The following is a 21,041-nucleotide window of genomic DNA, read 5'->3' as shown; positions in this document are numbered from 1 at the left end:
TTATTTTTAGTAAATGTGTGTTTAGTAAAGTTGAAGCATTACGAAAATAGCAACAACACATACACACACATACGTGTGAGCCGGCTGTGGCGCGCACGCAGCTCACAACATACTCGTAGAAAGGTATGTGTGTGCAACACCACAGACAATAACAAAATATTTACAACAATAACAACAAATCATTACATGATGAGTAAGCTCTTAATGCAAGGGGGGCGTGTGGGGTTTTTATTATATGTGGAGACAATGCACTGCCTTCTGCTTACGACTCTCTCGATCCCCTGAGGAGCATATCCCATGCTTCATATATGTATGTATGCTATATAATAATTGGCATTCTAAGTGTGATCTGCAGATAACTTTTCAACCGGTTTGCGTAAACGGTAAGCAATATGACAAGAATATCACCGACCCTTGCCGAGATAATCTATGGAGACGAAATTTTAGGGCTTAGTGCTCGAGATAACAATAAAGTTTCTTCTATTTGTAAATATTTACTTTTAGAATTTGAATTCAATTTCGCTGGAAGCCCACCTTTATCACATACTCAATCTAGTCCTATTTGGTCAAATTTAACCGGGAATGGTCAATGTAAACTGCGCAAGCAAACCGAATCGGTACAAAATTTTTCCTTCATTGGTGCGACAAATAGCAGAGGATCTCAACATCTCTTATGGATCGGATCAACACATTTTGATTAATGTTTTGGTATGGTATGAAACGTGCTTGACTTGTCCAAACATACCTGAAACTACCTCGAGCAGAGGTCGCAAAAGTAGCTGAAGACTGTACATTCATCAAAGGCATCTTTACCTGTGACCATAAGGAGGTTTATAAATATGATCGATAAGATATGATCGAAACTATTCAACAATTCAGCGAATGGCGCTCAAAAACAAATTGATGAAAAAACGAAAATTCGCTGAAAATATTGAAGATCATCCCAGCCGAAGCCTATAAGAAGTGTATGTTAAATTAAGATTAAGGATGCTTCTATTTATCCAGAAGCTTAAATAACATGTGTATTAAAATGCAGGAAGTTCTTTCGTCAGTCCGGGTCAAATTTGATCAAACGGCATATGATGTGTCTCCGGTTGTTGAACCAGCTACTAGAGACCACCAAATCTGCCACATATAGACACCGCTTAGGCGATTATAGCCGAGTTAACTACAGCGCGCTAGTCGTTTCTTCTTTTCGTAAGGTGGCGCCAATTGGAGATTCCAAGCGAAGGCAGGTCCTTCTCCACCTGTTCTTTCCAACGGAGTGGAGGTCTTCCTCATCCTCTGCTTCCCCCGGAGTTGGAGTGTTTTCGTCCATACGTACGACATGACCTAGCCAACGCAGCCGCTGTCTCTTGATTCGCTGAACTATGTCAATGTCGTCGTATATCTCATACAGCTCATCGCTCCATCGAATGTGATATTCGCCATAGCCAATGCGCAAAGGACCATAAATCTTTCGCAGAACCTTTCTATCGGAACTATTAACGTTGACTAATCAGATATTGTCATTGTTCATGCCTCGGATGTTCTTTGACTACCCACAGGATACTTGGTCTAAGACCGGAAGTCGTGAGCTGTTTGAGCCATAAGAGAATGGCGCTCAGAGAACTTTCCTCACTTGCGTGAACTTTTCAACATAGCTCCATCCTCCATTATATACACTTGATTTAGTATGACGAAACTCCATTACAAGCCAACTCTCCATGCCACCTTTTCAGCGAAATGGATTTAAATCTCTTGAAGTAGGCATATTGGTTTAATTTTCAAACTTTAGGTGGTGAGGAGTTCCTAGTAAAAGTCCTCCAACGTTTACTATTGAAAGGCACTTGATTTCTACTCTTTACAAGTTAAGATTTCGTGTTCTCTTCCTCAAACTGCTCGAGAAAATGGTTGTCACAACCTAGAAACTGTCGAATAATAATTTATTTATAATCTATGTATCAGATATTTGGCAAAAATTTCGAATCGCAAGGCATAAGCACTTTGAATAGAAAGTCAAAGTATCAATACCATGCGGTAAGGCTAAATATCTTATCGGACGCAAATTGTCAAAGTTGTTGGAGGAAGCTGAGGTAGAAATATCCAAACACTTTCATCGTCCATTGTCCAGATTTTGCAAGACTGAGATTGAAACATATCGGCGAAAGAATTAATGCGGCTAATAATCAATTTCGGCTATCTCTCCTGTTTAGATAAAAGTACGACTGTCGACCAAAGTATGATTTTGTGGTAGACTCAAAGCGCTTTGCCGACCTTCATAGGTCTTTATGATCATTATATAGGATTTTCATGTAACACAGCCGGACTGACGTTCTGTCCCGTGAGATCTATGTAGCCGGTTGTAACAGCATCAGCCTTTTATTCTAACCAAAAAACCATTTTAGTATTTATATTCGTCTCTCTTAAATCCAATTTCATATTTTACAGAAGTTCATTGGTTCGATAAGTATCAGCAGAGCTCTCAATAAATTCGCCGTATGAGAATCTCAAGAGTACGAATCGAATTCGTAAGAGCTAAGCGAATAAAACAAGTGGGGCTAAGTGCACAGGAAACGGAAGACGACAGGAATTAACACTGAATATCCACTCAGACGAAAGTCCTTAGACTTCACTTTTCGGCAAAGGAAGCAAAACAAGGCGCGCACACACGTACGCAGGCATATGTGCATTAGCGGCGAATAAAGGAAGGAAAAGGAGACCACAGACAGACAGACACGACAGACAGACTGTCTGCAGCGCATTGATGTTGCGACCACAGAGCTGTGTGGCAGACGGATTCCGTGACGGTGGTGACAGAAGTGGCGACGCCGGTGTCGGTAACGGTAAGCGCAATAACAATACAATTGCACTTTACTTTACTTTAGGCGGAATAACGGCAGTCTGACAGCCATGCATTTGTGGTAGATTCCAGCAACAACAACAACAACAGTGACAGTAACTGCCTAACAATGCAACATACGACAGCAACACAATAAGTTGCATAAAGTGTGGCACCGTAACACAAAGCGAAACAGCAACAACAACACCAACAACCAGCCAGCAGACGGCTAGAAAGGAAGCTCCGTTAGTTGAGGCGTGCAGAAAGCTTACGGCGGCATTAGTAGCAAATAGCGCAGACCTAGTTAGCCGTCTACTACAACAACAACAAAAGCAGCTACCAACAATAACAACTACTACTCGTATCACCAACACTGCTGCGAAATAACCAAATAACGGCGAGTGCAATTTGTGGCTCAACTTTTCGTGTGCAACGTCTGCCGAGCGCCGTCGCCAGCGAACCGGTGAACCGTCTCAGCCACAAAAGCGGCCGCATATAATTTTATTTATGCCCAGCTCCAGTGCACCAACAACACAGGCACACCTCAAGTCAAAGCCGAACCGAAATAGACCAAAGTATATTGGAGAAGACAGGGTGCTTGGAGGAGAGCGGGAGGTGGCAGCTGGAGCGACCGCATACAAACAGTGAGTCTTACTTCGGTATTTACATATCCACTAATGGAGCGTCCAATGTGCTGCATTGTGTCATGTATGTATGGGTGTGTGTTGTTGTTGTTGTTGTGTGTGTATCCACCCTTCTGGGATACGTTGAATGTACTCAACCGAAAGACAATTTATTATTCAAAATGTTGTGGATACAAATTTATGTTGTTCATTGTTGTCATTTGTTGTTGTTGCTGTCATTTGTTGTTGTTGTTGTGGATGTCGCTGATATTGTTGTTTCGTTAATTTTTGTTGTTCATAGAAGCAAATACCTTTGTGCACATGTAATATTAATTCGTGTTGCTTATGTTGCACGTCCTTTGTTGTTGTCGTCTGGCGCGGATGCAGACTCGGCGTTTTAAACCTTTTATTTATATATCTCTGTGCTCTTTACAATTGATTTATTTTTCCTATCGTATTTATGAAATGGATAAAAATAAAGCCGAAAGAAGTTCTCCAAATATTAACTTGATGTATCAAGCTGATTTATGGATTATAAGTTAGGTTATGTTAGATTTGGTACAATCAAGTCTTTTCAAAAATACATTAGATAAAACCATTAGAATAGACTATGACTCAATTGAGCTGATACCAGATTTTGTAGAATGGACCACAATTCTGTTTCTAATTGGTAATTTTCTTTTAATAAAAAGTTCTTCACAAAAATGCATACTTCTTCTAAGGATAACCTTCTGAACCGTTTCCGTAACTAGGTTAAGTTTGGCCGTAAAGGCGATCGTCGCACGAAAGGGGTTTAGCACGTACCCAGCAAGGGCCAAGGAATGTGAACTCGGCATCATTCTCATAATCGATGGATTATAATGAAAATTAATATGGTAGGGATATTTGCAGAACTGTGTCAGCTAATATATTGAGTAGTCGATTTTCGTATTTCTAATCTAACTTCAATTATTTTTTTTATATTTATGATGAAATTTAATTAAAAAGTGGAACATATTTCATTTTAGTCGACCACTTTTTGCCATTTTTGCCCGCTAGAGACATTATTCCATCAGTGTAAGACTTTTCTGGTTTCTCGGCAAAAAACTGCGAGAAGTAATTTTCCCAGGCTTCTCTTAAAGTTAACTTTACTCTATGAAGGGAGTTCTATATGATGGATGCATCAAAACTTCCCAGCCAAGCTCTCGCAGTTTTAACGAGTCATCAAAGATGTGGGTGGTCTAGCGTTGTCCTGATGGAAAACGAAGCCCTTTTTGTTGATCAGTTCTGGCCGTTTTTTTCGATTGCTTCAATCTACATGTCAGTTGACAGTAAAATATAGAATTAATCGTTCGACCAGGCTGGAAGAGCTCATAGGGAAGATTCTTTTCCAACCCCACCAAACACTCAGCATAACTTTTCGAGGTATCAATCCTTGCTTTCGACCATTTGTTGAGCTTCACCACGCTTGGACCACGATTTTTTTCGCAATAAAAAAATTATTGAACCAATAGTTGCAATTCTTAAAAAACTTTCAAAATAGGTTCCTTCGATGCAGCTCTGCCAGCGCGATTTCCAAGCATGGAAGGCGTCACGCAAGGCATTCTTCGGAATAGCTTTGAGTCTCTCTGTCGTCTCAAAATGCTTGCTTTTTATCGGCCTTTTCAGGCAAGGAAACAACAAAGTCCGAGGGGAAAATCTGGGCTGTAGGGCGGCTGCGGAAGCGTTGGGATTCCGGCCTTGGTTAAGTAGCTGTTCACAAGAAAGGCGGTGTGAGTCGGGGCGTTGTCGTGATACAACTTCCAATCGGCTGCGATGTCTTGTCGGACCCGATTGAGTGTCTTGAAGATTTCCACGTAAAACTTGGTGTTGACGGTTTGTCCAGTAGGAACAAATTCATGGTGGACGATGCCTTTGATGTCAAAAAAGACAATGAGCAGCGTTTTCACTTTGGATTTGCTCATTCATCAGCGACCTCTTCCCGGCGCTCCAAGGCCAGTGCCACGAAAGCACACCACTTCTTTCTAAAGGATTTGCCGCATTTTCGCACGAAAATATTTTTCCTGACTCTCCAGGTACTCGGAGACAACTGATCAGCCACTCGTTCGCCCTCTACCGAATCCAGTCGGTGCGCGCACCCACCGAACTACAGTCGCGGCGGAAGAAAATCAGTCCTATTACTTTCCAGACAAACCGTGTATGTAGAGAAGACGTTTGAGAGTGTATCTCAAAATTCCTGGTACATGAAAGTCCACTTAACTTGTAAGATATCTCACTGATTCGATTTGTAGGGATCGTGTTATTTAACACTGACTGACTTCAGAATTCATGCATTAGACCTTGTTCTTGCCACATAAATTTAGAAAATCATTTTAAAAATAAAAATAAACAAAGTTTTCATTTTTTTTCTGAAATCCAAAATGGTGCTCCTGCCCACTTTATGCTGTTAGCTCAACCTCACTTCCATTGAGCATATTTTAGCACATCATTCGCAGTCAATCGTGCTGAAATCCTGAACCCATCTCCAATAAAGCTGATGGCTCTCGCATAGCTGCTGCGGTGCGATAACTAACAGGCACTCAATTTCTCGTGCTGAAATACAGACTTTGTTGCCAACGAAATAACTGGAATAATCCACCTCAACAACTTATAGCTTTCTTTATTTGCCACCGAGAAACGCTGAAACTGCACATTTACATAAGCGCACGTTGATGAAATAGAGAAGAAGAGATGTGGCAAAGTTCACCTTCAAATTAAAAAAGGGAAAAGAACCCATCGAAAAAAGAGGATCCTCAGCTCGGCGGTGGGAGCTCGTCATAGAATTAGAAAATGGCAAATAAAATTTTAAATTACCAACTTACTGACGTTAGCAGTTCGTTGCATCCAATGGCAACCGGCTGTGGGCGCCCCTAGAAGTATGCATTGCGTTTGGCACAGACAGACAAAGAAGTAAATATACCCAACGGAGAGGAAAGAAAAAAGTGCCGCATGTGAGCAGCGGCAAAGAAGGGAATGTGGCAGTGTTCAAAGGCGATGGCGACTATCACAACAACAGCAGCAACACTAAAACAACCAAAACTGCACACTGTCAGCTCTAGCTGTTGCTCTAAGCGGTGAAGTCGTGTAGAAGCAACATAAATTTTACAGCTGACAAGATGTCGGCGTTGCAACACAGCGAAGACGCTGCAAGTGAGGCGATGGGAAGCGCTGCTTCAAGTGATTGTCTAATATACGCTCGCTCTAACACACAAAGTTGCACACATTTTAGACAAAAACAAAAACAACAATTCAAAGCAATTTTTATAGTTTGTTAGTGCAGCTTCGCATTGAAGGGGAACTAACCTGCTAGCAGTGGCAGTGGCAGACACCTACACTGCACCGTTGCAGCGCCACACCTCCGACTGCTGGCGGCCACAGCCCCCGCCGCCACTGCCACGGGTTAGTGTGCATTTGTCCTCTACCATTGTTGCAAAGGACAAAATTCAATGAACGGAAATTTGCTGTCAGCAAAAAGGTTGGTGCCATTGTTGCCTTATTGGTGGAGCGCACTTGTGGAACTTAACTAGTTGCAACAGTTTACGCTGCAAACGCTGTCGTTGCACTGTCGGAAGGCGGAAAATTACACTTCTAATGTTATTGGTGTAGAAAATTGCTGCTTCGTTGGAAATACTACACCCCTTCACACTGAACGCGCAATTTGGAAAGCCATTTTGCCTGGTAAACCCTCACCATCGTTGCAACCATTTAATTACAATGCCACTATTAAAAGGTAATTCTATCAAAACAACTGCTGAGACAATATATTAAATTCAGCCACCATTGGGGTCTCATCGATTGCTATCACAATAATTTGAAATTTACTAAGCAATTATCAGTTGATAAATATGAATTTTGAGGTTAGATCCAACGGTCTTAAGTTGATTTTGGCATTTTAATGGTAAATTATGATTTTTCTAGGATAATATTCGCGACCATAAATGGTTTTGGAACTGTTCACACTCACTGCCACAAAAATAACACCGAACAAATGTGATATTCGTCGAACTTTCAAAAATTTCTATGGGTAAGGTTACACCTTCAGACTTCCAAGTGGTACAAATGAACCATGAGCGATAGATATTTATTCTGCAAATCTTACCCTACAAAAAATATGTTGCCCCTTGAGATTCCTTTAATTCTCTTTTAATAGAAACATGTAACACTCTTAGAACAAAGATTGTGGACATTCTCCTACAGAAACCAGTGAGCTCCGGTCCCGTTTCCCATTAGAAGCTTCAAAACCCCATGAAAAGTTTAAAGTTATATTAGTTTAGGGTCTGAAAACTTCTACATCTGTCGAGTCTGTCAGAAACTTCCGATACCACCAGTGTCTGTTATTTTACTTCCGTCTCATGGACTTCAAACGCAAAGCGAGGAGGTTCAAGCCTGCTTTAAGCAGTGGCAAATCTAAACTGTAGGCTCCTCGAATAGCTAAACCCGTTTAAATAATCACTGAGATGTTGAAAAGTGGTTGGTTGCTCCGAGGAATGAGCACCGCGCTCAAAGCCTGTTAAGGCTGGCAGTTATTTAAGAATATGTCTCACCCTTTCATCACGAAGACCCAACTGTTTGCTATGAGTTTTTATAGACATCATGGCGAATGGGTGTAACTTTACACTACTTTTATCTTCATTACCACATTCGTTCTTAACTTCGTTACTGCAACGTTACAATGGAGCGTAAAATTCAATAAACTATGCTCACATGTGCCACACAACTTTGTCCTTACAATGACCTCTATGCAGTGTTGCAGCTGCCACAAATCCACTCACGCTCACACATTTGAAAATATGCTTTGTTACCAAGCCACAGGGCCGCAGGGAGGAACTGTCGATAAATATCACTTCAGTGCACATTTTCAAATACATATTTATGTGTGTAAACAGCTGCTCCGTTGAACTCACGAATATACGGTTTTTGTCATAAAAATATATATTTACAATAATAGTTTATATGATTATATTGTACACATTCCTTTCCAATTTCATCTCAAGTTACGTATACGTCATGGCACCTTCAGTGATTATTTAGCTATAACGGTACAAGTGAATGCTTTAATCGTTTTATTCTGAAATGAAATTGACATCCCATATCTCGGGAAGAATAAAAATCAAAATTAAATTGTAGCACCAAATAAAGTCCTCCCAACAAGATGAGTTGGTATCTGAAGAATAAATCTTGATGAGTTGGGTTTCGTCGGGCGATAGCTACTCGAAATACAAGAAAATGCATAAGCAAATACTGTACGGAATTCCCAATAGAAGGGATGTATGCAATTTTCACAACCATTTTAGGTATAGAGTTAGTGTTTTACCAACGCGATCCAGAGTCCAACATTACTAATGGCCCGTTATGGATGTATAAAAACATTTAAACCAAACTGCCGGACTTCCTGGCGAGTCCGTATCGATGTGTGAGGCCTGGCGTTGTCCTGATGGAGCAAAATTCTCCCCCAATTGGCCAAAACTGCCCACTTCTGAGGAATTGCTTACTTCAGGCGTTCCAATTGCACGGTACAGTGCCGAATTAGAGTTTGACCATGAGAAAGGAGCACAAAGTGGATGAATCCGAGCCAAATCCATCAAACATACAGCAAGCTCTTCCTGAGCATCCGCTACAGAAATGGGTCGATTTGGTTGCGATTCGGCAGTGATTCGCTGATGATTCAGTCCACAAGGTTTTTTCAACAATTCGTGCGGCAACCAAATGATGGTCGGACTCGACGATCTTCATTATATTATTGATACTTTTGACAATTGGTCTTCCAGAGTGTGATAATCTTCGACATCAATATTACTAGAACGCATCATGGAACATTGAAGACCCAAAATTGCGCATGATTATCGGGACCATAAACACTATGCACATTTGCAGCCGGTTGGTCTGCGTTTTCGCCTTTATCCAAGAAAAGCTGTAAAATATGGCGTATTTTGTCTCTGCTGCTGTCTCTCTCTCGCGCAAGCTGCCGATATTGGAGAATAAGATTTAATAATAATGTATAAGTGAAGTTTATGCTGAAGATGCTTTCAATATCAGCAACCGACAACTTCGACAACTTCTATGAATTTCGTATATCCACTTCCACTCGTCCTCCGCACTTGGCACATCTTGCTCGCCGGCACCCAAGTAGTACGCGCGTAATTCGCTAATTTGCGAACCAATTAAATGAGCATTTGCGCCGCCCGCTGGAAATATGCAAAAGTTCGCCGCAGTCAAAGCAGCCGCAGAACTTTTACTGTACCGCTATTTGGAATTGCGTAGCACACCACACAGTTAGCGCGCCTAAAAGTATGCTTTGCAAATGGAAGACAATTCGAGCAGCGCCAGAAAAGATAAAATTTTTCAGAAGAAATGTCTTGCTCCGGCGGATGATGCTAGATGCCGACAATAACGACAACAATACATAGCAGCATAGTCATTAGTGTAGGTCTACAGTCACCGTTACGTGGCCCACTAACAACGCACGTCTTGACGTTGTTGATTGTGTTTTCAGCGCGGTCTCATAGTTTCCCGTAAGTTGGCAGTCAAAGTAAAAAGTTCCTCCGCACAGTTAAGTCTGTCTCTCTCCCTTTCCTCGCCCGTTACTAGACTATCGCGTCTGTTGTTGCTGGCAGTGCTGCATTTGACGTGCGCCAAAGTTTAAATTCATTTTTCATTTGCTGTCGCCTTTGGCGTTGTCGTTGCCAACAGAAAAAAGCGTCGCTCTCCGCTGACGCTGCGCTCTTCTACCAGCAGTTCTACTTGTGCTCGCAGCCGACGCTGTAAAAAACCAAACAATCACTGCAATCCACCAAAATATTTTTGATTGAATGCCAAAAACTTTTACTTTTGTGCAAATGCATTAGTCTCGCACGGATGTGTGTGCAGTAGGGTGGCAACCCAGTAAACCAAAGGTGTTGAAGTCTGAGCGAGCAAAATAGTGCATTTTCCTGTTGAAACAGCACAACCTTTTTCGCTGTTGTTGGTCCTTCTTTTTTCAAGGTAGTCAATAAAAATGGGCATCCCAAAATAAAGACGCCATAACCTTACAATCCGACTGTCGCGTTTTTCACGCTTTAAAGCGAGCTCATCGCAGTACACTCGGATGACTGTCGTTGTTTTTGTGTTTGTGCACGGAACCCACTATGCCCGAGCTTTCACATGTCCAAATATTCACTCCCAATATTTCCAATACGTTATTTGATATATTTAGAGTCTCAGCTCTCTCGAACAACTTCACTTTTCGGTCAACCGAAATTATTTTGGGGTCTTTTTTTACTGCCTTCACCGTACTCGGTGCTTATTTGGCTTTGTTCAAACTGAGCGAACCTCATTCCAACGGTTGATTTCCCTGGTGCAGAGGTCAAAGAATGTTGATCAATCCAAACCTTGGCTCCAACAGATTTTTTCCCCCAAAAAACAATGCTTTATTAACATACGAATTTCTTTTTGATCCATTTTTTGTAAACTAACACAAGTTGCTTCACCCAAAACTATATCTCATGAACTAATAGTTCGACAGCTGCCAAATTTGTACATGTATATTTTAATGGTAGAAATCGAGGGGTAAAAATCATATGACATTTGTGACATTTTCAGGCATACCAGCAATTTGAGCTTACTGGGTGCCGACGCTCCTCCATTGTGTGGCTCAAAACCGGAAACGGAAATGCATGAGTGCATTGACAGCCGACTTTAAATCGCTTCATACCCCAAGACGTCTAGGTCGGTGTGTGTACGCAAAAGAATAATGATTTGTCGGTGCAACTTTTTCCTAACTTTTTCCTTGGAAAGGAAAAAAATAACTACGAATCGCTGACAACTGTTTGAGGTCAAAATGTGCAAAGTTTGGTGGATTAAAATAATTGCCAAGCAAGAAGGAGAAATGAACCAAATTCTAGAACTTTACTACGATCCAAAATAAAATTGAAAAATTATACATTTAAACAGAAGAAGTACTACTGTACTAAGACCAGACTAAAAATTAATATTATTAAATTGAACTTTAAGGAGCGTATTGAGGCCAAAGGGAGAGCGAACATTGCCAGATCATCCAAGCCAATAAATTAGAGTATTAACTTCTCTAACAGTAAATCTCTTCGAATAGACCTTATGAAGCCTGAAAAATAATGTACAAGCGCTAATCAAACCAGGTCTCCGAAGTTTTCTTTTGAGAGTTACACACGACGGGGCAAACTAAAATAGTAACAACTACTCGTATTCAGACTGTAATGAATATTCTTTCAGTAAACCAGTTTCCAAAGGAAAAATGGAATTTGTGAAAAAGGCATGAGAATCAATTTCAAGCTGACTAATAGTAGATGAAAATTGAGTGAGGCCACTATACAGTGTGTGTAAATAATATATAAAATAAATAATATTAGCCTAAAAGCCGCCACACCCATCGCCGTGTTACCACTCGGTAAAAATACCTCAAAACGACCTTCTCATTTTCCTTGCACCGAGTTGAACTTTCGCCATCAACCCACCTTGGCGTTTTTTTTTTTTTCAAATAAATAGCGAATAAAAAAGAGGAAATGAAGCCAAATCTATTTAATGTTAAAAAATGTGCTGCCGCCACCGCGGTAAATGAAGAGAGAAACGTGCGGCGCAACTATAAATAAAAATTCACGAAAAGCCATTGTTTCTCTTGGCCGGCGACTGCATGCGAGTACAGGACGCGCCGAACACCTAGCAATGCAATGCAACATGTGAAATGTTGCACCATCCGAACAATGTAACAGGGGCAGCAACTCAGTTGCAATAGCTATGCGCTGGCCGTCGCAGTAATGTTGCATGCCACACAAGCAAACTTTTGTACATTTGCCAAATTGCCGTGTAAATCTTTCACAGTTCAGGCAATAAATAAACCAAATAAATTTGTCACAATTCGCTGCCGAGACAAATGGGGAGACGTGCGGCTGTTTGGTGTATGCACACACACACACATGCGCGGATTTGCATTCACGCATGTACATATGTATGTGCGTATGTGTACTGATTAGTTGTCACAGCCACGACGAATGGCTGCATTTTATTTTAATATAAAAAATAAGAATAAATAAATAAACCGACCTGCTTATGTTGTTGTTGTGTCTCGCCAGAAGATCGTCTCGTTGATACGTTGCGCGATGCCATTAGCGTCAAGCTGTCTGCAGCACATGCGACGGCGGCGGCCACAAATCTATGTATTGCTGCAATAAAAACAAGAACGCGTATTTAAAAATGAAATAAAAAATTAATCCGACTTTTATAAACGGAAAGCAGACTGGTATTATGTCGAAATGTATATTTATGTATATGTGTATGCAAGTGTGAATTGTAGAATTTTAATCCATCTTAACCCGTCACTTTTACATAAATATTGCACTTGTCGGCTTAATTGGCGGTTGCTTACCACTTTACGGGATCTTGAGCATTGCCTTTTCTAATTTTGGGAGTGCAGATGGCTTAGCAATAAAACAATTATCTGCTTAGAAAGGGGCCCATCTAGTCAAGGGCACTTTCGAAGACGCTTGCCGTAGCAAAGCTATTTTCATATTTTACACAGCTGGAGCCGCTTATTCCATTGCCTTTATTAGTTAAAAAGTTTTACCAACTTATTTTATTCGAATACATTTTGTTTGAATATTAATTTGTTTTGAAATTATGATTTCTAATATTTACCCAATTTTTACACATACGAATACGGAAATTGACAGAAAACGATCATTGTAGCGGCAAAGCGCAATAACACACAGAGTTGTATGCGTCAATTTGAATGAAGGCGAATTCAGCGTTTATTCGCCTCGATTTAAACGAATTTTAAATTTTTCTATTGTGAATATTGCACAGAAAATTTATACTTCCGATTCGGAAACACGTAATGGTAAAGAAGAATTATAATCAGAAAAAGTTTTGAATATGTTCGAAATAGTATTCAACACAAGCAATAAAGCAATTTTTACAAAATTTTCCTGTTGTTTCGAGTTTATGAAAAATAAATAATGACTTGATAAAATAAATAATGGTAAATCTGACAGAAATAATGTTCCACTTGGTTTTAATACAATATATTATGTACGAAAAATGTGTATATTTCGACATTTGGCGGCACATGAAATATATTTATTATATTTTATTGTAATTATTCATAGTATTATTCATTATAAATCGCCTAGAGAGAATATAATACATATGTACATGTATGATTCAACACCAATATTCATAGCACTTTAATCATTTATTTCTTAAATATATTTTTATAAATCAGCGGCGAAAAAGTTATTGTGAACTATTCATGTTTTTGAAGATCAATGCAACTCTGCAATTCGCCGCCAAACCTTAGTTGTCAGTTTCCGTTTAAACAAGTTCTAAAATTGGTGATATTGTCGTATTTCAAAAATAATATTTAATGTTTCAGAAAATAATTTTTGTGTATAATATATTTACATATATACATACATACGTATGTACATATGTATGTAGTGTGAGTTTATTATGTGTTACATAAGCGAATTTGATCCCACAATGTTAGCTTTTATAATAATATGCATCTACGAATACACTATAAGTATCCAAGTGAAAAGTTGAAGGAGGAGCGCTTTGCTGCGGCGCAAATGATTGCGATTTTAATTTTGTGTTACTAGTGATCAAAGGCGAATTTGCAGGCATAACCCGGATTGCCAGAAACGAGCATACAATTCGGGTGAGTGAATTTCTACTGACCACTTTTATGTTGTATAACGAACTTTTATTAGCATTGTCTTTATAAGGCGTAAAAAATCGATTAACTAGCCTTCAATAGCCTGATCTCAAATTCTACAATTTGCATAAATTCATGTTTCCACACATTCCTGTATGTGGCAGTCAGTGTAGGCAAAATAGTAATTCGCATATATGCAAACGATTGTGCAACGCCGTCATAGTAACGCTGACGGGCTTATTTTTAACGTGCATTCATGCAGTTCACACCCGCGATGATGTTCCTCTGCCTTCAATCCTTATTTTCTTTTGTCTGTTAGTACTTTTGCAACTTTGATAGGGGATGGTTATTGTTGTTGTCACACTTTGTGTGGTATGCGCGCGACGGTCTAGACTTTGACTAGACGTGTTTAACCAAAAAAGCAACAATGCAATCACAACAAAAAATAGTTGATAGTGGTATGAAAAGTTGAAAGTGAAGCTTTCATAGTCGAAAAATTCCGCATGCACAGAAATACAACAAATGCCAGTGCATGCATTGTGGAGAGCATACATACATAGTATGTCGTCATGAAAAGTTGCAAAATGACAGCACTCATTAGAACATAAACACAGCAAAAGCATTAATGTTGCACAAAGCTGAGCTTGTTTAAGGTATTAAAGAGAGGAATATCACAATAAACCATATTTTTAAATATATACATACATATATTTTTTATTTTAAATTTAATTTGTAGCCTTAACAATACACTATTATTAAAACAATATTAATTTCTTACAATAAGAAATCAAAAATTTCACTTTTATGTACACTTTACACTAAGCGGTGCCGAATTTCTTTTGTTTAAAAGCGTCCGGTAATTGTTCAATTAATGTGACAGGATTGACACCGACTGCGACCAATTCATCCGTACTGAGCCAACTGAGTGATATTAGGTGCTATGCGTATAAATTGGCAACAAAAAGAAAATTTGCATTAATTAATTTATACAAAAAATATTTCCAGTTCATTTACCTCATAAGATTTCTTAAATTTCAAGCGCAGACCGCTTACTTTACTGTCACTCACAGTACGCTTCAATTTCTTTCCAATCTTCTTGCCTGTTGGTGCTGAAGCGTCATTATCGTATTCGGTTTCGCCATTCGTGTCCGCAACTTTCTCCAACACATATAAATACGCATCGTTATGTAGTACAATATTGTTGGCATTGCGGCTATCCAATAACATATTTGAAACACAATGCGTTTCCGCATTCTCGACAAAATATTCTCGCTCCGAACATGTAAAGCACATTTCTTCTAGATCATATTCAATTATTTTGCCATCAGAGAAGGCTGCCACTAGCCTCGGCTCGTGCGCATGAATTGCTAAAGCCGTTGTAATGGCCGAGTAACGCGGCATGTTGAGATGATGTTTGAAATGTTTGCCCTCAAATATTCTCCATACCGCAATAGTGCGATCTGCACCTGCTGCTACTATGTATGTACCACATTCCGATACGGCGAATATATTTACGACGTCTTTTATGTGTTTACTTGTTTCAATGCTTTCGACGAAGTCTAGGTCAGTGCTGCCATTTTTAACTATTGAAAATATGTTTATTTGACGGGTAGTAGGTTGTACAAGGAAAAGGCGTTTTGAATCGCTGCTGAATATTATGTGGGAGGCAGTAACAAATTGCTCTGGCAGGCCTTTGATGCGGGCAAGCTGTGTGTCATTTTTCCCAGAAACTGATGGTAGAAACCGGAAAAGTCGGATACTCTTTTGGGTCGAGTAGCATAACCATTGACCGTCAGGGGAGATGGTGGCACAAATAATGGGTTCATCATTTTTGCTTCTAAATTCCAATAGTTTTTCTGGTGGAGTATTCAAAGCAAGCATCCTGCGCTCAGGTTCTTTACTCTTATGCTTTGTTTTGTGTTCTTCTTCATCTTCCGTTGGTGCTACTAGCTGTTGTCTGCCGTCCGTAGAACCAAGACGCCACACTTCAAAATAATTTGTATAACGAAGAAGTAACAGGCGATTTTTATTTGATACGGCAACGCATGGATTCTAAGAATCAATTTTAAAATTGTCAAATGTAATTAAATATTTTAATTTTCATTCTTACCTTAAGGAATGGACCATACTTAGATATAGTGGAGCTACGTTTTGAAGCCGAGGATATTCCTAAATAACCATCCATACCACCTGAGAATATGCGGTCACCTGCACATACGAGCGCTTTTACATCATTATCGTGTACACTTCTTTGCAGATATTTTACCCAGCAATAATGCTCCATTTCCTCACGCTTAATTTTTGTTTTGGCATATATTCTGATTATTGGTTCAATTCCTGAACACATTAGCAAATTTTCTTCTTCATTTACAGTTACCGCTAGTACATCAGCCTTTAGCACCTGATGTGATTCCAACTGTGTTGCTAATTTACCATCCCAAACTGAGACTTGACCACGTGAATCACCCGAAATAATTGTGAAATCACTTAGCACTTGTAATGACCAAACAATCACCTCTTTTTTCTTTTCCGCTCGCGAAATTGACATTTTATGCAACGCATGGCCACTCTTCACATCCCAAATTCGTATTGCACCCAATGAACCAGTTACCAGAAATTCGCCGGTACGATCAAATTTACAACACAACACACGACCTTCTTGCTTATCAAATAGTTGTTTGTATTGCATTTGATCGCTGTCTATGTCAAATATATTGATGTAACCCTCCTCTGTCCCGACAGCCAGCTCTGTTCCGGTGGAGTTTACATCAACGCACCATATAGCATTTCCAGTTACGAACTGCTTACGTCGGGGCCTTAGCAATAGTAAATCCCATTCAACCAATTCGCCAGTAAGACCAACTGAGAATAAACGCTCGCCAGCCCAAACCATACCCTCTACGGAGTTTCCAGGCGATTTCGGTATAACTTTTTCCAAATAGGAGGCATGTTGCATATCCCAAATTTCAATAGATCCATCATTTCTAATAATAATAAATATTCAAAACGAAATTCACCTTTTCAAAATGTGGTTATATTCACCTAGATATAGCCAACTTGTGCCAAATCTTGTTATAAGCCATGCTTTGTATAGAGCGCGGTGTGAGATTATAAAAACGCACATTATGAGTTTTTGTGCGCCCGACTTGAGCACTTCTTCCATTCATTTTTAATTTTCAACGAATTTTTCCTATTTTAAAAATTAAATCTAAAATAAAATGCGGTAGAAATGATAAACAAAATGTCACACGTGCATTCACATCGGGGACGATTGGAAAGAAACAATATGACAGTTGGCATATCCCCAGAGGTGTATTGTTGAAAAATAAGGTACAATTTGGGTACTTAAATTTTTACATATTTCAATTTAAATTAGTATTGCAATAATATTCTGCCAAAGGCTATGTAATGTGCAAAACGAATTCTTTATATATACAACTAATAGAAACATAAAATTATGTTTATCTAAACCCATGTAATGCTTAGTCCTTGAGAAAATTAAAAACCGAATAACTACAGAGTATTGCAACACTAGGAAGATGTCAGATCCTATTTGACAGCTGCAAGAATTTTCATTTTGTATATCCCGAAGTACTTCAGCAGATTTTCAGGCATATATTTTAGATTAATGAATAAAGCTAATTGAATTAGTAATTAATCAACTTAGCATTTTATAAATCACTTGTTATATAGTTATCAATATGGCGCAATAAGTGTATTTATACTCTATTAAAATTGGTTCCTAAAATTTGGTGTCACTTGTAATAATTATAAACAGATCCATAAATAACTTACGACAATGCTTTGGTTTTATACAAACCGTGCTGAAAGGAGTACTTTGCTATGGAAGCCGCTATTTAGTAAGTTTCTCTCTCTATGATTAGAAAAATATCTAATTTGAAAATTTTTAAGTGCTGCTTGCCATTTTCGCAACTCCCCTTACTCATGCCGCTAATGCTGAAGCTGCGCGTGTGCTTGATTTGAGCGACCGTTTTCTGGAAGTATACAATCAAGGCCAATGGCTGGTCATGTTTTATGCGCCCTGGTGTGGTTATTGTAAACGTGCAGAACCCATTTTTGGGCAGGTGGCACAGGAATTACATGGATTGAGTATCCGTGTAGGAAAAGTAGATTGCACTCGCTTCCCACATGTGGCACGAGAGATGGAGGTTCGTGCATATCCAACCATAATGTTCATAAAAGGAAGCGCAAAGTATATATATAAAGGTGATCGCGTCAAAGAGGAGTTAGTTGACTATGCGCTGCGCATGAGCGGTCCTCCGGTACAATTGGTGACTCGAGCCGAAAGTATCGATATGCTTAAGGGTTCACATACAATATTCTTCATTTTTATTGGCCAGCAGGAGGGTGTGATGTGGGAATCATATTATGCAGCGGCGGAAAACTATCAAGAACACGGGTTCTTCTACGCAACCACACCGGATTTAGCAACACAGCATTTCGAATTTGAACACTTGCCTGCTGTAGTGGTTTACAAAGAAGAACAACATCACTTATATCCACTTGCACATGTAGCCCACGAAATGGATGTGTCCGAGATTAACGACACTATACATCATTGGGTGAATGTCGAAAGATTTGTAACATTCCCAAAAATTACCCGTTTCAATATGAATCAATTAATGAAAACGAAAAAATATTTGGTTGTGGCAGTTGTAGAAGAAGATAAATTGAATCAAGTTGCTACACATGAGTTAGAATTCCGTGATATGGTCGAAGGTGTTATACGTAAGCATCGAGATAGGTACCATGATAAATTCCAATTCGCCTGGGTGAGTCTTTTGTGGATTTACATCAATGCAATATGTAATGAAAACCAATTTATTTGTTATTAGATTGGTGATCCTGGCATAGCGCATTCCATCGTACTGGATATGCCGCCCACACCTCATTTGTTTGTGATTAACTCTACAACTCAAGAACATTACATTCCAGACGATGAACCACTTAAAATGACACCACAAGCCCTTCATGTCTTCCTCGAATCCATTCACAACGAAAGTGCTACTCCACTTGGTGGTGACACCCTTTTGGTGCGTGTCCGGCGTGCAATCTTCGAAGTTAGGAAGGGTTTAAGTGATATGTGGAAGGGTAATCCCGTACTTACGACTGTTATCTTGGGCTTACCATGTGGCTTTTTATCGCTCATTTTATATTCCGCCTTCTGTGGCGATTGCTTTGTGGCATCAGATGAAGACGATGATCACGAAAAAACCGAGTAAACTTTGTGCAGAATGCTGTGTCATATGCTTTGGAGTGTTTTGAAACTATGTTTATTGCTTTTATTTATATTTCTAGTCTAATTGTATCGGTTTATAGTATAATTTGTGGCTGTCATATATTTTAACTTGTGGACACTTAGTTGATGCCCAAACAACGTCATTTAAAATAAATATGTGTAGTGTGTATGGATGAGCATTTTTGAAATAATCAGTTGCATTCCAAAGTTGGCAGAACAAAATTAGGATCATTTGAGAAAATTATACTGCGTTCATCATATCGGTCATTCCATATTTATATATTTTATATTTCGTCTTAATTAAAAGAATTCACAAAAGTTTTATTTAATTTTATTCTTTCTATGTTTCTAGCATTATACGTAAATAGAGGTTAGCATTAGGACGAGTAACTTTTTCAGCAATTTTTAAATGTTAATGAAAGCAGAAATAAATAGACTTTACGGCACCTTTCAAAACGTATTGTGCTTTAAAAAATGCCTAAATTTTACATTAATTAGCTTAAAAAAATTTTGTAAACGTCGTATGGTCGCAAATGTGCTACTGCTATATGAAGGATCGGCATTTTACAAAATAAGTATTTGCTACTATTTCGAATAAAACAGATTCCTTCATAACGGCTTTTGTCGAGAACGTACAATCAGCAGCCATAGTCGTCATCGTCATCTGAATCTATGGCAGCACGTCTTCTGTCATATTTAACTGTTGATTTACTTTGTGGCATTTGAGCGTTTATGCTCTCCAATATACTGACAAATTGGGCATCATCAAGCTTACCACGCACTTGCCCCATTTGGGCCATGCGTATCACCATATTTTCAAACATTTGGGCCTTTTCCGGTTTGCTGATTTTTAAAGTATTCACTGTAAACAAAGAAGTTAATATATAGTATATAGAATGTGGAAAATAAGATACATACGTCGTGCGCGTGCCTGTTGGTCTAACACTTGCGAAAGTATGGAGTGTTTCATTTCCTCCTGCTGGCGCATTTGCTCCTGTTGGGCCTGTTGTTTTTCGGCATTGTTACCACCACTGCTACCCTAAGATTTAACAAAAAAAAAAATCATAAATTAATAATAGCAGATATTATCACATCGACATAAAATAAGGCAACGAAGTTGTTGATTTAGCATAAAAAATGTTCCGAAAGGATAGCTGCCAAGCTGTTTGATTTTTCCCGTTACAAAATTGTCAAAAGGATAATAGTCTTTGCTTATTTTCGTAATCTATTTTTAGTATATAATTTGATGTTCCCCGTAATCCCTGCGCCTATTGCCGGCACCTGTTTCAATGACCCTAAGCCGTTTGTCCACAGAAATACTCACGTATTGTTGTTGCAATTGAGCCATACGCTCAGCACGCAAGGCGTCTAAATCATTATCAGCCATTATTTTTTATTTTAATTATTGTTTATTATTTCCTTATAACAAAATATTAGAGGAAAGAACCACACGAGTAAAACTGTAATAATTCAGATTGGGTTAGTCACTTTTGACATTCAAAAGAGCTGCCAATCTTTCATTAATTGTATATTATTAATTGAAACGAACCGGTTTGAAAACGAAACAAATTTCATATTTAAATTTTTTTTGTCTTTTAACTATTTAAAACTGTGGTTTTTTTTTTATGTTTTACAAAAACAATGATGTTGAAAATA

At 38.9% G+C, this 21,041-nt stretch overlaps 3 protein-coding genes across 3 annotated transcripts; 1 reads left to right on the top strand and 2 right to left on the bottom strand.

Moving 5' to 3' along the window:
* Nucleotides 1-14,809: 14,809 nt before the first annotated feature.
* Nucleotides 14,810-17,404, bottom strand: LOC126763053 (U3 small nucleolar RNA-associated protein 4 homolog). The gene is made up of 4 exons (XM_050480231.1): nucleotides 17,168-17,404; nucleotides 16,236-17,109; nucleotides 15,140-16,177; nucleotides 14,810-15,063 (listed from the first exon to the last, which is right to left on the bottom strand). The coding sequence occupies exons 1-4, from the start codon at nucleotides 17,290-17,292 to the stop codon at nucleotides 14,944-14,946; spliced, it is 2,157 nt and encodes a 718-aa protein (XP_050336188.1). The 5' UTR covers nucleotides 17,293-17,404; the 3' UTR covers nucleotides 14,810-14,943.
* A 281-nt stretch (nucleotides 17,405-17,685) lies between these two features.
* On the top strand, nucleotides 17,686-19,554 carry LOC126763066 (protein disulfide-isomerase TMX3). Its single transcript, XM_050480263.1, has 3 exons — nucleotides 17,686-17,985; nucleotides 18,038-18,918; nucleotides 18,982-19,554. Exons 1-3 carry the CDS (start codon nucleotides 17,925-17,927, stop codon nucleotides 19,366-19,368), a joined length of 1,329 nt encoding a protein of 442 aa, XP_050336220.1. The 5' UTR covers nucleotides 17,686-17,924; the 3' UTR covers nucleotides 19,369-19,554.
* Nucleotides 19,555-19,700: 146 nt separating this feature from the next.
* On the bottom strand, nucleotides 19,701-20,876 carry LOC126763082 (programmed cell death protein 5). The gene is made up of 3 exons (XM_050480283.1): nucleotides 20,710-20,876; nucleotides 20,304-20,424; nucleotides 19,701-20,247 (listed from the first exon to the last, which is right to left on the bottom strand). Exons 1-3 carry the CDS (start codon nucleotides 20,770-20,772, stop codon nucleotides 20,024-20,026), a joined length of 408 nt encoding a protein of 135 aa, XP_050336240.1. The 5' UTR covers nucleotides 20,773-20,876; the 3' UTR covers nucleotides 19,701-20,023.
* Between the last annotated feature and the right edge of the window lie 165 nt (nucleotides 20,877-21,041).

The sequence above is a fragment of the Bactrocera neohumeralis genome, chromosome 6 (assembly GCF_024586455.1).
Source record: "Bactrocera neohumeralis isolate Rockhampton chromosome 6, APGP_CSIRO_Bneo_wtdbg2-racon-allhic-juicebox.fasta_v2, whole genome shotgun sequence".
NCBI lineage: Eukaryota > Metazoa > Arthropoda > Insecta > Diptera > Tephritidae > Bactrocera > Bactrocera neohumeralis.
The sequence above is the reverse complement of the archived record's forward strand: the minus strand, read 5'-3'. Positions and strand labels throughout refer to the sequence as shown.

Coding starts and splice junctions, on each gene's coding strand:
- LOC126763053 (XM_050480231.1), bottom strand. CDS start 17,292: ATGAATGGAAGAAGTGCTCAAGTCGGGCGCACAAAAACTCATAATGTG. Junction 17,110..17,167: donor CACAAGTTGGCTATATCTAG/GTGAATATAACC, acceptor TATTATTATTAG/AAATGATGGATCTATTGAAA. Junction 15,064..15,139: donor AATTTAAGAAATCTTATGAG/GTAAATGAACTG, acceptor TTATACGCATAG/CACCTAATATCACTCAGTTG.
- LOC126763066 (XM_050480263.1), top strand. CDS start 17,925: ATGCTTTGGTTTTATACAAACCGTGCTGAAAGGAGTACTTTGCTATGG. Junction 17,986..18,037: donor GCTATGGAAGCCGCTATTTA/GTAAGTTTCTCT, acceptor AAAATTTTTAAG/TGCTGCTTGCCATTTTCGCA. Junction 18,919..18,981: donor ATAAATTCCAATTCGCCTGG/GTGAGTCTTTTG, acceptor ATTTGTTATTAG/ATTGGTGATCCTGGCATAGC.
- LOC126763082 (XM_050480283.1), bottom strand. CDS start 20,772: ATGGCTGATAATGATTTAGACGCCTTGCGTGCTGAGCGTATGGCTCAA. Junction 20,425..20,709: donor CTCAATTGCAACAACAATAC/GTGAGTATTTCT, acceptor GTTAAATCTTAG/GGTAGCAGTGGTGGTAACAA. Junction 20,248..20,303: donor CCAACAGGCACGCGCACGAC/GTATGTATCTTA, acceptor CTTTGTTTACAG/TGAATACTTTAAAAATCAGC.